The sequence below is a fragment of the Solanum dulcamara genome, chromosome 4 (genome assembly GCF_947179165.1).
Source record: "Solanum dulcamara chromosome 4, daSolDulc1.2, whole genome shotgun sequence".
Classification (NCBI taxonomy): Eukaryota; Viridiplantae; Streptophyta; class Magnoliopsida; order Solanales; family Solanaceae; genus Solanum; species Solanum dulcamara.
The window spans coordinates 80,821,029-80,834,332 of NC_077240.1; the positions used below are offsets into that span (position 1 = coordinate 80,821,029).

Consider the following 13,304-nt stretch of genomic DNA (forward strand, 5'->3'; position numbering starts at 1 on the left):
AAACCTCTTAAGTCCCAAAACGATGGACTTTGATTGATTGTGTATCCAATGAAAGTGATTCGTCCCTTACCCTGGAAAGGTATTGGACGAGTGTGGCAACAGCACCACTTTGTTGTGCATCACTGGCTCATAGGTGATGGTTGTCAGTTAGAGAAACTCCCAAATTGAGTGGATTGTGCATGATATGATTGGTTTGATTGAGATTGAAAATGATTGAGTCGAATTGTAAAACGTTGCTAAATTCTAATTTGTATATCTATTGAGTTGACTCCTTTGACTTTATTGTTGAGTTGATTGTATATGATTGGATTTGATCGGTTTGTATATGATTGGATTGAATTGGATTGTATATGATTGGATTGAATTGTATATGATTGGTCTCTGTCTAAACCGTATTCGTATCTTAGACTTATGACATCCTAATTTAGTCACTTATCTTTCTGAATTGAGATATCTGAACTGATATTATTCTACCTTGATGCATGTTTCATTCTGCCATATTACATAATAGTACATTTTATGTACTGACGTTCATTTGAACCTGCATCGTTTCATGATGCAGACACAGGTTCTAGAGATCATCAACAGGCTCACCGTTAAGAATTCGTTCGCATTCCAGCTGATTGGTGAGTTCTCCCTTACATAGAACATAAGTTCAGGACACCATGGACCAAAGTTGCAGTCTTCTATCTTTAACTTTTTTCGTTGAAGAAGTAGCAAAATGCCCAACCAACCCATCACGAGAAAGAGACTATGATCTCATAATAGGAATCTTCCGATCCACAACTCAGAAGGAGAATCTTCTGTTACTATCATCAATGAATTCACATTATTATTTATGAGAGGTTTTTGTTTAATTTGTATGTTGGATTATACAGTCACCAATGTGTTTGCTTTGCCAGAACTGAAATTGTCCTTTTACTATTTTAAACTAATTTTATATAAGATTAATAAAAGGTGTGATCTAGCGGTCAATAAAATTAGAATAAATTACGAGAAATGAGCTTTCAAATTTTAGCAGAGACAAAAAAATGTCAGGTAATTTTTTTTCATTGGTGTAAGCTTTAGTGGACAAAGTTATTATATATTTGTAATAACTAGAAAAATAGTAAGTACTCGTGGATTAATCAAGGTCTAGCGGTCAATGAAATTAGAAAGATGATGATAAATAAGCATTCAAATTTTAGCAATGCGGAGAAATGCCATGTTATTTTTTTCCATTAATATAAGTTTTGATAGATAAAATTATCAAATATTTATAGTGATAAAAAAAATATTAAATACTCGTAAATTAATTGAGGTGCGTACAAACTAATTTAGATACAAACTCATAAAAATTTAGTCTCAACTTTAATATAAGTTGACATACATGTGAAAACATTTTTCTTTTCTCACTGGCATGACACACCGCCATGGAAACAACAAAAATAGTCCTTATGTTTAGGGGTACATTCAAAGCAATCCTTTAAATATATTTCTAGGCAACTTTAGTCCTTTAAGTTTGTCAAAAGTGAAAACTTTTAGTCTTCATCAAATATTTATCAAATTTTGTCAGTTAAATTTGAGGGAAACTGTGAAAAAAGGGATTAGAGGGAATTCACGTTTGCAGTTACAATTTTTATAGTTTCTTCTAATGTAATTTTTTCTGTGATGCGAGTTCTATATTCAATTGAATATTTTTTGATTGTTCTGGTTAAACTTTATTTTCACAGTTCTACTCAAATTTAACAGAAAAATTCTATTAAAATATTCGACAAAAAATAAACGCGCTCACTTTGAGAAAATTCAACGACCAAAACTTCTCATGAATATATATTTAATGGACTACTTTAAATATACACAAACATAATGGACCATTTTTATCATTTTCTCTCATGTACAATTCATCAATTGGTATTATATGACAAAAAATATCCTAAGTTTTTTGCTTTTCCCATTCTACCAAAGTTTATCAACACACATCTTGCTTCATTATCTTCAATACTAACACTAATATTTTTATCATACCATAACACAAAAATGATACAAAGTACTCCTTCACAATTAGGTCCACCACATGAAGCTATGTTCTTGATCTTGCCTTATCTCCCTATATTTGAACTTTTATCAATGTTTCAAGTTTGCAAGTCATTTAGAAATGCTCTAAAACATGACATACTCCCATGGTTAAATATCGTCGTCGAAAAGCCGTTAAATAGTCGATTTTCTGATGATTTTTTGGTGAAAATAATGTCTAAGGCAAAGGGTCGATTGAATGTTGTTGCTCTGAAAAATTGCTTTAAGATAACAGATGATGGAGTTCTACAAGTTATTGCAAGTAATCCTCATATCAACAAGGTATGTATGGTAGTTAGTTTTTTTGTTTATGATGAAATGGTATTGTTATTAATGGATAAGATATGGTTGGTTGGTGGAGTCCTTTTCAATTTTTATTTCCTGTTGTGATTTTTTTAAAAAAAAATATTTGATTTGAATCCGTAATTTCAAAGATACAATGAATTCAATATTAGAAGTCGTACAAGATCGAATCTGTTAAGTTCAAATTCTGAGTCCCTCTCTATATATTCTATTTGGTGTCAAACACTTGTTTTGGGCCTCAATTAATTTGAATTCGCTTCGCGTAATATTGTCAAAGACATACTTAAGCCCTAAAGCGAGACGCAAAATATGTTGATCACTTCGCCTCATTTAACAGGCACTTCAGTGTCTTCGTTAAGGTTCTACTGCATACTTTTCTTTGCTAATGAGCGTAATCTCAAGGAAACAACTAAATAATTATATTTCACTTTATTGTAATTTTTAATTTTTTTTTGTATGTATTTGTTATTAATGCTTATAATTATTAATATTAAACTATACATACATATTTGTGTTTTTTCCTTCCATTTGTGTCTTTCTTTATTAAACCTTATACCTTATTTGTGTTTTACGCTTAAAGTCCCAACCGTTCTTAAAAGGCTTTTTGCCTTCAAAAACACTAGTGCCGACTGTCGCGTAAGACTTATTAAACTGGGAAGCATCTCTATAGTGAAAATCAACTCACAAAAGTGAAATGATCCCTTCGTATCCAGACATCCATAATATCAAATAAAATCATTTTAAAAGCTAAAGCCACAAAGATCCTCCTAATCCATTACTTCAATCATTTTCAAGCACCCCATATCTTTTTTTGAGCATCTGAAGATTCAATCATTTTCGTATAATTTCTCTTTGCACTTCCCTTTCCAATGAATTGCGAAGCTGAAAATCCTTCATTGATCAACCCATAAGCTAACTTAGATAAATATCATGAACTCCATCATATTCATCCTTCTTTCTAAGCATATGAACCATGAATTTTTCAGTTTTGAAACTTTGACTAATCTGAATTCGTATCGTATAAAGTTCATTAAAGCACAAACCCCTCCCTACCAAAAGTAAGTCTTTGACTAATCTAAATTTGTGTCTGTATAAAATTCCTTTTGAGACTTTGACTAATCTTAATTTTTTCCAGCTATATTTACAAGGGTGCACTAGCTTAACCATTGAGGGAGTCATTAGTGCAGTAAAATTGCTCACCAAACCAAACCATAGGCTAACAACCTTAGCTATTTCTGGCATCTACAATGTGAAAACAGAGGATTTTCAAACACTCTGTCATCTATTGGGAATGAATCAAATGCAAATGAAAGAAATAAAGAAGAATTACTACAACATACGACACGAATTACACGCGTTTAAACAAGAATCTCAGCCTTCAATCGACGTAGATATATGTCCGAAATGTGGAGAAATAAGAGAAGTTTTTGATTGTCCAAGAGATTCTTGTAAGAGGAGAATGCAACAACAACAGAAGCAGCTACTTATAGAGTGCAGGTAAGTTTTTTATTGTCACTTTATGGATCTATTTTTGAAAAATAGTTTATGTTTGAAAAGTAGTCACTTTTGATGCGAAAATACCATGATGATGTTATGAATTCCGAACTTAAACAAGTGAAAAGTCCATGATGTTGTCATTGATTCGGATCGAACTTAAAAAACGAAAGTGAAACTTTATGACAGTATCCTGAATTTTGTCTAGGATATAATGATGATGGAATTTTTAAGTTCAAAATCCATGAGTATCATGGATTCGATAAATTAGCTATATTTCAATGACATTTTGAATATGTGGCTATTTTTTAATTACGAGTCTGGAAACTGTCTATTTTTTAATTGTACCAGTAAAGGGGTCAAATAGGCGAGTTAGACTAAATTCGGTCAACTTAATGATCCCTCCAAACGTTACTTAGGGTTGAGATGGACTAGGTCATAATGGACTTGACAATGGATCATACCCTACTTGCTCAACAGTCAACTCTTATCATATTTTAATTTATTTAATTACCTATTAAAACTTTATTTTATTATGACTATATATAACAAAAAAGTCTTTTTAAAAGTAATTTCACAAGATTTTTCATTGGTCAATTTGGGTTGCATATTTAGCCCAATCCCGACCAATTTTAGGTGGACTAATATGAATAAGTCAAAATGAGTTGATTAATGAATGGACGAATCATATTTTCATGAGCTAATTTTATCACTCGTAAATGCAGGGGATGCTTCCTCTGTGTCACAAGATGTGAAGAGTGTGGTGTATGTACCAAAGATGAAGAATTAGGTGAAGCAGCTTGTGTAGATATATTGTGCTTGAATTGTTGGCTTCATCTTCCAAAATGTAATTTTTGTAACAAGGCATATTGCAACCAACATGCTTACCAGCAGCATGTTGGCTCTTCTTCAGGGTTCTTGTGTAGTGATTGTAGTTTTCATGCAACACAAAGTTCATATTAGTGGTTTTAAAAATGTATATTGCTTTTGGACAGACGAATTCATGATTTTAAGTTTATGGATTGTGGATGTTAGAACAGATAGTAATTAGTGCTCGAGTTCGACATAAGACTATTCATAGATATTAGGTGGATTTCTTAATAGAAATACAAAGTTTGTATTAAAGTGCTATTAATTTCTGCTGAATTCATAATTTGTGGTGGTGATTAATACTCTTCCGTCACAATTATTTATGTGATGATATAGTTATTTTCATGATCTCCTACTTGATTAGGGAGTTATAAAGGTGAGTTAACTTTTAACTTGAATAAGTTCATTTCATGTTGGATCACATAAAGATATGTTTCGCTTATCTGAATGCAGTCAAATTAGCTCATAAAAATACAATTTTTTTGAGTTTGAATTTATTAATTCAGCTTAGTTTAAAAATTAGTTAATGGTAAAAAATTGTATTACCTTTTTGCAAGTTTTATTTTTGAACTATTTATTGTTTTATTTACCTACTTAAACTATCACCCCATTTATATTAAAATACACTTCAATGCTCAGTTGGTCTGAACGCACATGTTGTCATTTGAGAATAAATACTTGGCTAACTCAATAATGAGACATGGTTTAATACAAAGGAAGTGATATTTTAGGTAGAAGGAAATTATAAATAGTTGAATTTTGCAATTTGCGAAAAAATGATAGGTTAAATGTGTTTTTGATTATTAACTCTTTAAAAATACATTTTCTTTATTTAATATGATATATCTAGCCATAAAAAATTTATTACGCACCTAAATAAATTATTTTAAAAGAGTAAATTTTGTAAGAATTGAGTAGGTAGGTTATGAATAAATTTAGTAAGAATTAGGTGGGTAGATTATGAACCATTTATTACTTATTAGCCTATTTACTATGTTTGTTTGAATAACCTCGATTAATCTTGTCTTTATTTGATATTTGCTTCTATATGACCTGATCAATTTGATTAGATAGATGTCATCTATTTTTATTGTTTAAATCTTTGACGACATGAAAAAATCAATGATACTCTTCAACAACATGAAAAAATCAAATGTTCTGCCCCTCCCTCTTTATCTATCGAAGAAATGAAAGAAAAGAGGCCTTTGATATATTACCCTCTGAATGTAATAAATTCAATGCTTTAGAAAATGCATTGAGAGATGACTATAGTTAATATAAAATAAATTAGAAATTAAGTGATAAATTATCTCTTGATTTTTTAAATTGGACAAGTAAAAAAAAATATTTATTTTTACTACACTGAACAAGTAAAAATAGATGAAGGGAGTAATAAGTTTGTAGAGCTGCAAAATTAATGGTAAACTCCACAATATTTGAATACATTATACGATTTTTTTTTCATAAATAATATTTCCTGCTTACTTAGCGAACATCAAAAAAATATATTAATTTTTTTTTTTTTTTGGGTAAAAAACATTTTCATACCATACTATACACACCTTTATTTTTCACTAATTTGAAATAGTGACACCTAAAGAAAGCATGTTCTAGGGTCAATTAGTGACAGACAGGAAAATCTCAACTTGCAAGCAATCACCAAACACTTGGGCCCCATAAAAGTGAAATTTTTTTTAAAACGTGTTAAAATTGGTAAAATAATATCCACCAATAGAGGGAGAAGAATAAAAAAAAGATTTTGAAATTAACCACTACCATATATTCCCTCAATTCCATATTTTTTTAAGGACATAATTTAAATTATACTTTTCACTGTTTGTTTTTTGTAAAATTAAAAATATAATTTTGTAATTAGTGTAATTTATCTCTTAGAAAATATAAGACTTTAATAAATGAAAGAGCAAATATGAAAAAAAATTCAAACATCTATCTTGAACTTTGAATAATTTAATTATTTTGAACAATAAAAAATTTCTCAAAAATTCACTTAATATGAAATGAAGGAAGAAATAAATAAAAACAATATATAAAAATGTATGATATAAAAGGACAGCCACTCAGAGTTGGTGGATCCGTCTTGAGCATTTATGGGTCGTTTGGTTATCTGAATGGATAGATAAAAATATTTTAATGAGATGGAATAGTTTGAGATATTTCTTGGCTCGACTGATTGAGTATCTGATTTTTTATTTTATTGACAAGAATTCAATTTTCATTTTGTAATCTCTTCATTTTAGCATAAAATATATCTCAAAATTAATTAATATCTATAATTAAATGCCAAATAAATAATCTCAAATTTTATTATGAAATTTTTATCAATTTAATAACTTAGACCCTTTTGCACGTGAAAGATGTGTATGGACAACTTGTTAGATAATGACATTAAATCAGTCTCCTCCTTATATCCACCAAAAAATATCCAAAATTTCTACCAATTTAATATTCTCTTTCAATTTATTGCTTGGAAGGAATCTTATTTATTTAAGATGGTCTAAGTATTTACAACATTGGTTTATATAATATTGATTATAAAACAAATATCATTAAGTGTCTGGTTTGATAGAACTCAAAGGCAATTAGTTCATCTTTGACTAGGTAACCCCTCTCCTTTGATCCGAGCGAAATAATGTGGTGTTGGTTTTCACAAACCTTTTAGAGTAGAAGATAGAACGTAATTCTTTTTAATGGTTCAGCTCGTCAAACTATTACAAAAGAGTCTAGTGGAGACCAGAGAGGTCATAGACAAAAGACAATTTTACTATTTTTTCTCACCTATTTTACTGTTGCTCCTAGATTCCCCTCGCCTTTGGTTTATAATTCTTTAAACCATAAAAAGATTTAGGCTACTCCCAAACCACACACTTGATTATAAAAACTATAACCGTGTAAATAGAAAAACATACCCAAGATAGTCCCACAGAGTAAGATCTGAAGAAGGTAGAGTGTACGCAAATCTAACCTCTATCTCAGAGGTAGATAAGCTATTTATGATTGACCCTCGGCTCAAGGAAAATCAATGCAAAGCAGTCCAGAAAAAGAAACAACAAACTATAACAAAAACAACATATAGTAACAAAATAATACGATAATCGAGGTATAAGAAAGCATGTAATGACTAAATAATATTAATATATATTTATACTTATGAAACACAATGTAACAAAATAAATATTTTACAAATTGAAGAAGTCATTTGGATGGGAAGAATTCCACCAGGTTTCAGATACAAAGAGAATTAAGTACAGAAAGACCAAACCAATTGGATACTAGGATGTCTAGCTAGAGCTAAACCAAGTTGACATTACAAATTACAATAAACAAAACTTGATAGCTACACAGATTTTAACTTGCTGAATAAAATAGAGATTATGCTTCACTGATTCATAGCGTTAAGCAGCCTTCAGAGATCATAGCTAGGTCTCCTTACCGGCTAACAGAGGACTGGAAGTTGCAGAGAAACCAACTCCATTAGACTCGGGGGTGGAGCACTCAGGCAATTTCTTGCTGAGGCCATATGGTGCTAAGTTCATCACCCTGCAAAACATGAATCCGCACTTAAATCTCAATACTTTCTTGCATTGTGCTCGAGAGTATCTACTAAAGCATAAAGAAAAAACAAGCGATAAAACAAGAAACATTTAGCACTTTACCTTTCCTTTCGCTTCTCCAGAAACCGAGCCAGAGATGCTTTCCTAGCCTGCGGAACCGCTGCAGAAAACGTAAATGATAAGAATCAATGAAGGTTGGACTAAATGAGTTGCGATGAAACTAAAAGATTTTCTCTTAAGGGCTTCAATGACTGCTAAAGAATTCAAGAAAATAGTTACTTCCACTTCGGAGTAACATAATTAGTTATTGCAAGTTTTTATGTCACAAATATGTTCTGAGTTTCCACTCCGGAATGTCATACCTGCTGGCATTATGGTAGTCGCCCCAACAGGTCCTAGTGATGTCACAATCTTTGGAGTCTCTAATGTGCCAAGGGGAGCCATTGAAATGTTCGCAGTTTTAGATATCTTCATGTCATCTTTGTTTCCAGAACTGCCATCAGATAGACCAATGGGATGGGAAGAAACGGACATAGGGCTAGAAAGACCCGAGGCGGGCAGCATGTTTGGGGTTTGGTTCACACAAGCGCCATCTGCAGCAGCAGGTTTCGATGCAGATGCCTGAAGTTGAAACCTTGGTTGCACCACATTAGGTGGAGCGCAACCATTTCCAGCCAAAAACATAATAGCCTGTGCCTGTGTATCACACGCCCAGCCAAAAATAGTTAGAGAAACTTCTTAGCAATTGCATTTTTTTCTCTCTTTCTGGATTAATGATAGCCTCTCTTTACATCAGTTTGTGTGCATACGAGAGAGAGAAAGAGGGGGTACCTTCTCAGGGGAGATATCCTCGAAGACATTGACCGTCCCACCATAGAAGATGGTCAGTTGAGCAGGTGCTGCAGAACCTTTGTAATTAAACCTGCAAAAGATGTACGGCATTTTAGACAAAGTTTCAGTCTCTGTTTCAATCTGCTAGGGTTTTCTTAGCCATGTTGTCTAATATATTTTATGTTCTCCAATTAACAGTGCGTCAAGAAACTGCATAACAGTCATCATTGGTATTAACTGCATGTTGATGTGTTCATTATAACTACCAAATAGAACTTCAGTAACATAATATATGCAGTCTGTTTTGTGAGCACAAAATGGTTAACTTACCAAGGTTCGGTTGTCCCAGCCACAGAGCCACGCGATGGAAGCATTGAATGAGGAGCTGTAACAGGAATTCCACCAAGAATTTGGTTCATCTGGCCAGTACCACCAAAATGAGTCTTGTAGGAGGGATTGCTCATGTTAAATGGAAGCATCTTAACATCACACGGAAGATGCATTGCATGCACATTCTGTTGCAGATTCTAAGGTGTCAGGCTAAAAAAAATGTTCCTTGTCACCCGAGGCGATATATTTTTTTTTCCCAAATGGATTTAAAAGTGGTGTGATTCATTTCGAAAGGAATCCATAGACAATAAAAGCAGGAGATTGTCGACAATTCATTGCGGTTTGTTACTAATTTGGAGTATAACTTCACAAATGAATGACACAAGAAGTAGAGATAATTGACAAGAGGAAGCTATTTATGGTTAACCTTCCTCCTGTGACTTGAGCTAAAACTTCGGCAAAGCACTAATAACAAATAGCTTCACTAAAAACATGACATATTTGGTGTTCTCATTTAGACGTCACACAGATCCTATACAAATATATATAAACCAACTTTGTTCAATTAAAGGGACAGGACTAACCTGGAGGTCACCAGACTGACGTTTGAGACTAGCATTGACTCCATCCGTGGCAGATAGAGCTTTGAAGGTGTTTTCATCTTGAGCAGAGTTAAAAGACATGAAATGAGGTACACCAACCTTGCTCGACAATGACCAGTGTAACCCTTATACAAACGAGAATCATTTTAACTTAATACATAAAAACAATACCAAAAAACATGGAAGCTAGAAAATTTTGTATGGATTCAGCCGAACCCAGTAATTTTACTCCAAATCCTGTAATTTTATTAGGAAATCCACTAAATATGTACACAAATTAAATTCAGGATTCAGTTATTAACACATCATGTTGTTATCCTAGAATTTAGAACCTATAAAGTTCAAATCTTGACTCCACCTCTAAACAAAAACTATAATCAATCCAAATTGCTTATTACCTCATAATACAATACCACAAAAGGAAATCTTTCATTTTGTCCGATTCAACCAACAATAATTAAGAGTTTCTTCTTTTAGATTCAAGAAAGGAAACATTAAATACCAAAAGCAAAATTCGGCATAAACTTCTTCAGACTAAATGGATCAAACCAACAATCATCCTCAGACTAAACCAACATCCTTGTGTACTTCAAACTTCTTGGAAATTTACCAAATTACAAAATCAAAATCAATCAATCAACATATCCCATGTAATCCCACAAGCGGGGTCCATGCAGGTAAAGAGGTTGTTTCTGATAGAAACTTAACTCAAACAAATTACTAAATCACAATCAATCAATCAACATACCTAGTGTAATCACTCGAGTGAGGTCAGGGTGGGTAGAGTGTACGCACACCTCAGCCCTACCTTGAAGGTAGAGAGGTTGTTTCTAATAGACTCTCAGCTCAAACAAATTACTAAATCAAAATCGTTCAATCAACATACCTAGTGTAAACACACGAGTGAGGTCTTACGCACAACTTAGCCCTACCTTGGAGGTAGAGAGGGAGGTTGTTTCCTTTAGACTCTTAGCTCAAACAAATTACTAAATCAAGACCAATCAATCAACATACCTAGTGTAATTCCACGAGCGAGGTGTAGGGAGGGTAGAGTGTACTCGCACCTTACCCCTACCTCGGGAAAGACTGTTTCCGATACAGTCTCAGCTCAAACAAATTACTAAATCAGAAAGTCAAAAAAAAATCCTTTTAGCAATTGGAAATCTAGGCAAAAAGTTTCATAGGGAAGTTTAGCTCTTAACCAATTCACCAAGCAACACAACACCAAAATACTCAATTTAGCCAACAAATTAAAGAATACTCATGCATTAAACAACTTAACAAATTAAATAATACTTTTTTAGCTGAAAATTCAAAAGCAACCCACTTCCTAAACTCATAAATGAACCAAAAAAAACAACTAAAGATCAGATTTTTATGCTCACAACAAAGCTAAAAATTCATAATTTTTGGTCAAAGAAAACAAACCAGAATCTTTGCAGCTTTCAACAGGTTCTTCCTTGACTACAACTAAAGAATCTTTAATATTCAATCCCATAAAGTCCCTCTCCATCTCTATGAATTTTCAAGAAACTTCCAAAATTCAAAATTTCAAGAAACTTTAAAGCACCCAAAGAAGCAGATCAAACCCAACCAAAACTAAAAGAAGAACAAAACAACAGCAAACACCAGAAACCCAAAAGCAAAGAAAAGAGAGAAAGGAATGAAAGAGAAATATAGTACTGATACTTCTAACTGCAGCAAATAGAGGCAAATAGAGAAGTTGATCAGCCTTTTTCTCTTTCTTTCTTTATGTAATCCTTTTATTTATCATTAGTGACTTAATCAACGTTTTTTTCCTTTTGGTTTGTGGGGGTGGGGGTGGGGTGGGGTGGGGTGGGAGTGGGCGTGGGGTGGGGTGGGGGTTATGCCCTTCAACAACATATAAGTGTCCGTGTGGAGAGAATAGAGTATATATATATTTTGTGTGAATAAAAAAATTGTTTTTAGATAAATTTTTGACAAGAATGGGTATGCATCGGAAAGAATAAAGTATATGCAGATTTTCTTATGTGGGAAAAAAAAATTATTTAGTATCGATCCTAGGTAAGAAGAGGCAAATTTATAGTCTGCTCGTTTTACAAGAATGCTAAATGATGCACTTAATTAAAGATTGAATTATTTTCTTAGAGAATTAGAGATTGATTCTCACTTGATACATTTTTTTCTTCTTTATTTTAGTGGTGCATCTATATTTTAAAAATAGTAGATTTGCCTCTATAAATAGAGATGCAAATGCACATCGTCGAATATAATATTATTTTTTACATAAAATGACTAAACATATATATTTTAATTTACCAAAATTTAAATATACTTAGTCAAATACTATAGATATCAACATGAATTTATATTGATAACTAAGGGATAGAATGAACTTATCTCCGATTTAAATATAAAAGGCTTATTTTTTACTTAAATTGTATCTGTGTTATCTAAGATTATAAGTTTAACTGGTGAAAGTAGTCATTAAGCATTAGAATATATTGTTTACATCATACACAGTAACTTTGTACATGAGACTATTTTTTTTTTAAAAGAAGCACAAAGTAATACAACAGTTAAATGACTGTAGTACCCCTAACTAATTACAATCACGTGTTGTTTAGCCTTTCGATGCGTACTGTTAAAAATTAACAAGTCGAGTATCCAATTTGGTGCCAAAAGTCATTTATAGTTTTACCATTTCTAAGGGGAAAAAACAAAAATAAAGTACATAATAGAGTTTGACACATTTTCTATAATATCATCTTATACATTTTAGATGATATGGGATAGATTTCCACGTTCTTTCTTTAGTTGTTAACTTCGTAAGTCAGGTGAAAAAATTCTCTCATTTTATTTTATATGATATAATTTAATTTGATATGAAATTTTAGAAAGAATAATTGTTTTTGAAATTTGTGATTTAAAATAAATAATAGATGTTTATCTAACTATAAATTACTTTCTTTATTCCATATTAATTGAATTTGTGAGGCATTGAACACATATTAAAAAAAATATTCAAGGACATAATTTGAATCACAATTTCCACTATTGCCATTTATGAAATTATAAATATAACTTTGTAAGAAATATAATTTATCTCCTAAAAAATATAAAACTTTAATAAATAAAAGGATAAATATAAAAAAAATTCAAACATCCACTTTAAACTTTAAACAATTTAATTATTTTAAATAATGAAAAAAACCTCAAAATTCAGTTAATATAAAATAAAAAAATATTTTATTAAAAATAAAAT

General features: G+C 31.7%; 2 protein-coding genes across 3 annotated transcripts; one reads left to right on the forward strand and one right to left on the reverse strand.

The window, feature by feature from the left end:
* The first annotated feature begins 1,912 nt into the window (after window positions 1-1,912).
* On the forward strand, window positions 1,913-4,983 carry LOC129887877 (F-box protein SKIP28). Its single transcript, XM_055963108.1, has 3 exons — window positions 1,913-2,337; window positions 3,494-3,855; window positions 4,578-4,983. Exons 1-3 carry the CDS (start codon window positions 2,020-2,022, stop codon window positions 4,813-4,815), a joined length of 918 nt encoding a protein of 305 aa, XP_055819083.1. The 5' UTR covers window positions 1,913-2,019; the 3' UTR covers window positions 4,816-4,983.
* A 2,872-nt stretch (window positions 4,984-7,855) lies between these two features.
* LOC129887878 (protein TIFY 6B-like) lies at window positions 7,856-11,815 on the reverse strand. 2 transcript variants are annotated; one of them, XM_055963110.1, is made up of 7 exons: window positions 11,486-11,815; window positions 10,040-10,182; window positions 9,456-9,544; window positions 9,126-9,216; window positions 8,657-8,990; window positions 8,397-8,454; window positions 7,856-8,280 (listed from the first exon to the last, which is right to left on the reverse strand). In XM_055963110.1, exons 1-7 carry the CDS (start codon window positions 11,568-11,570, stop codon window positions 8,160-8,162), a joined length of 921 nt encoding a protein of 306 aa, XP_055819085.1. In that variant the 5' UTR covers window positions 11,571-11,815; the 3' UTR covers window positions 7,856-8,159. The 2 variants fall into 2 exon arrangements, with proteins under 2 accessions (XP_055819085.1, XP_055819084.1); XM_055963109.1 differs by having other exon boundaries at window positions 9,456-9,640.
* Window positions 11,816-13,304: the final 1,489 nt, after the last annotated feature.

What these genes read in the sequence shown, in the direction of transcription:
- LOC129887877 (XM_055963108.1), top strand. Translation starts at nt 2,020, where the DNA reads ATGATACAAAGTACTCCTTCACAATTAGGTCCACCACATGAAGCTATG. An exon ending in GTAATCCTCATATCAACAAG is followed by an intron (nt 2,338 to 3,493) that starts GTATGTATGGTA and finishes AATTTTTTCCAG; the next exon opens with CTATATTTACAAGGGTGCAC. An exon ending in CAGCTACTTATAGAGTGCAG is followed by an intron (nt 3,856 to 4,577) that starts GTAAGTTTTTTA and finishes TCGTAAATGCAG; the next exon opens with GGGATGCTTCCTCTGTGTCA.
- LOC129887878 (XM_055963109.1), bottom strand. Translation starts at nt 11,570, where the DNA reads ATGGAGAGGGACTTTATGGGATTGAATATTAAAGATTCTTTAGTTGTA. An exon ending in TGAAAGCTGCAAAGATTCTG is followed by an intron (nt 10,183 to 11,485) that starts GTTTGTTTTCTT and finishes CGTTTGTATAAG; the next exon opens with GGTTACACTGGTCATTGTCG. An exon ending in GCTGGGACAACCGAACCTTG is followed by an intron (nt 9,217 to 9,455) that starts GTAAGTTAACCA and finishes CATCTTTTGCAG; the next exon opens with GTTTAATTACAAAGGTTCTG.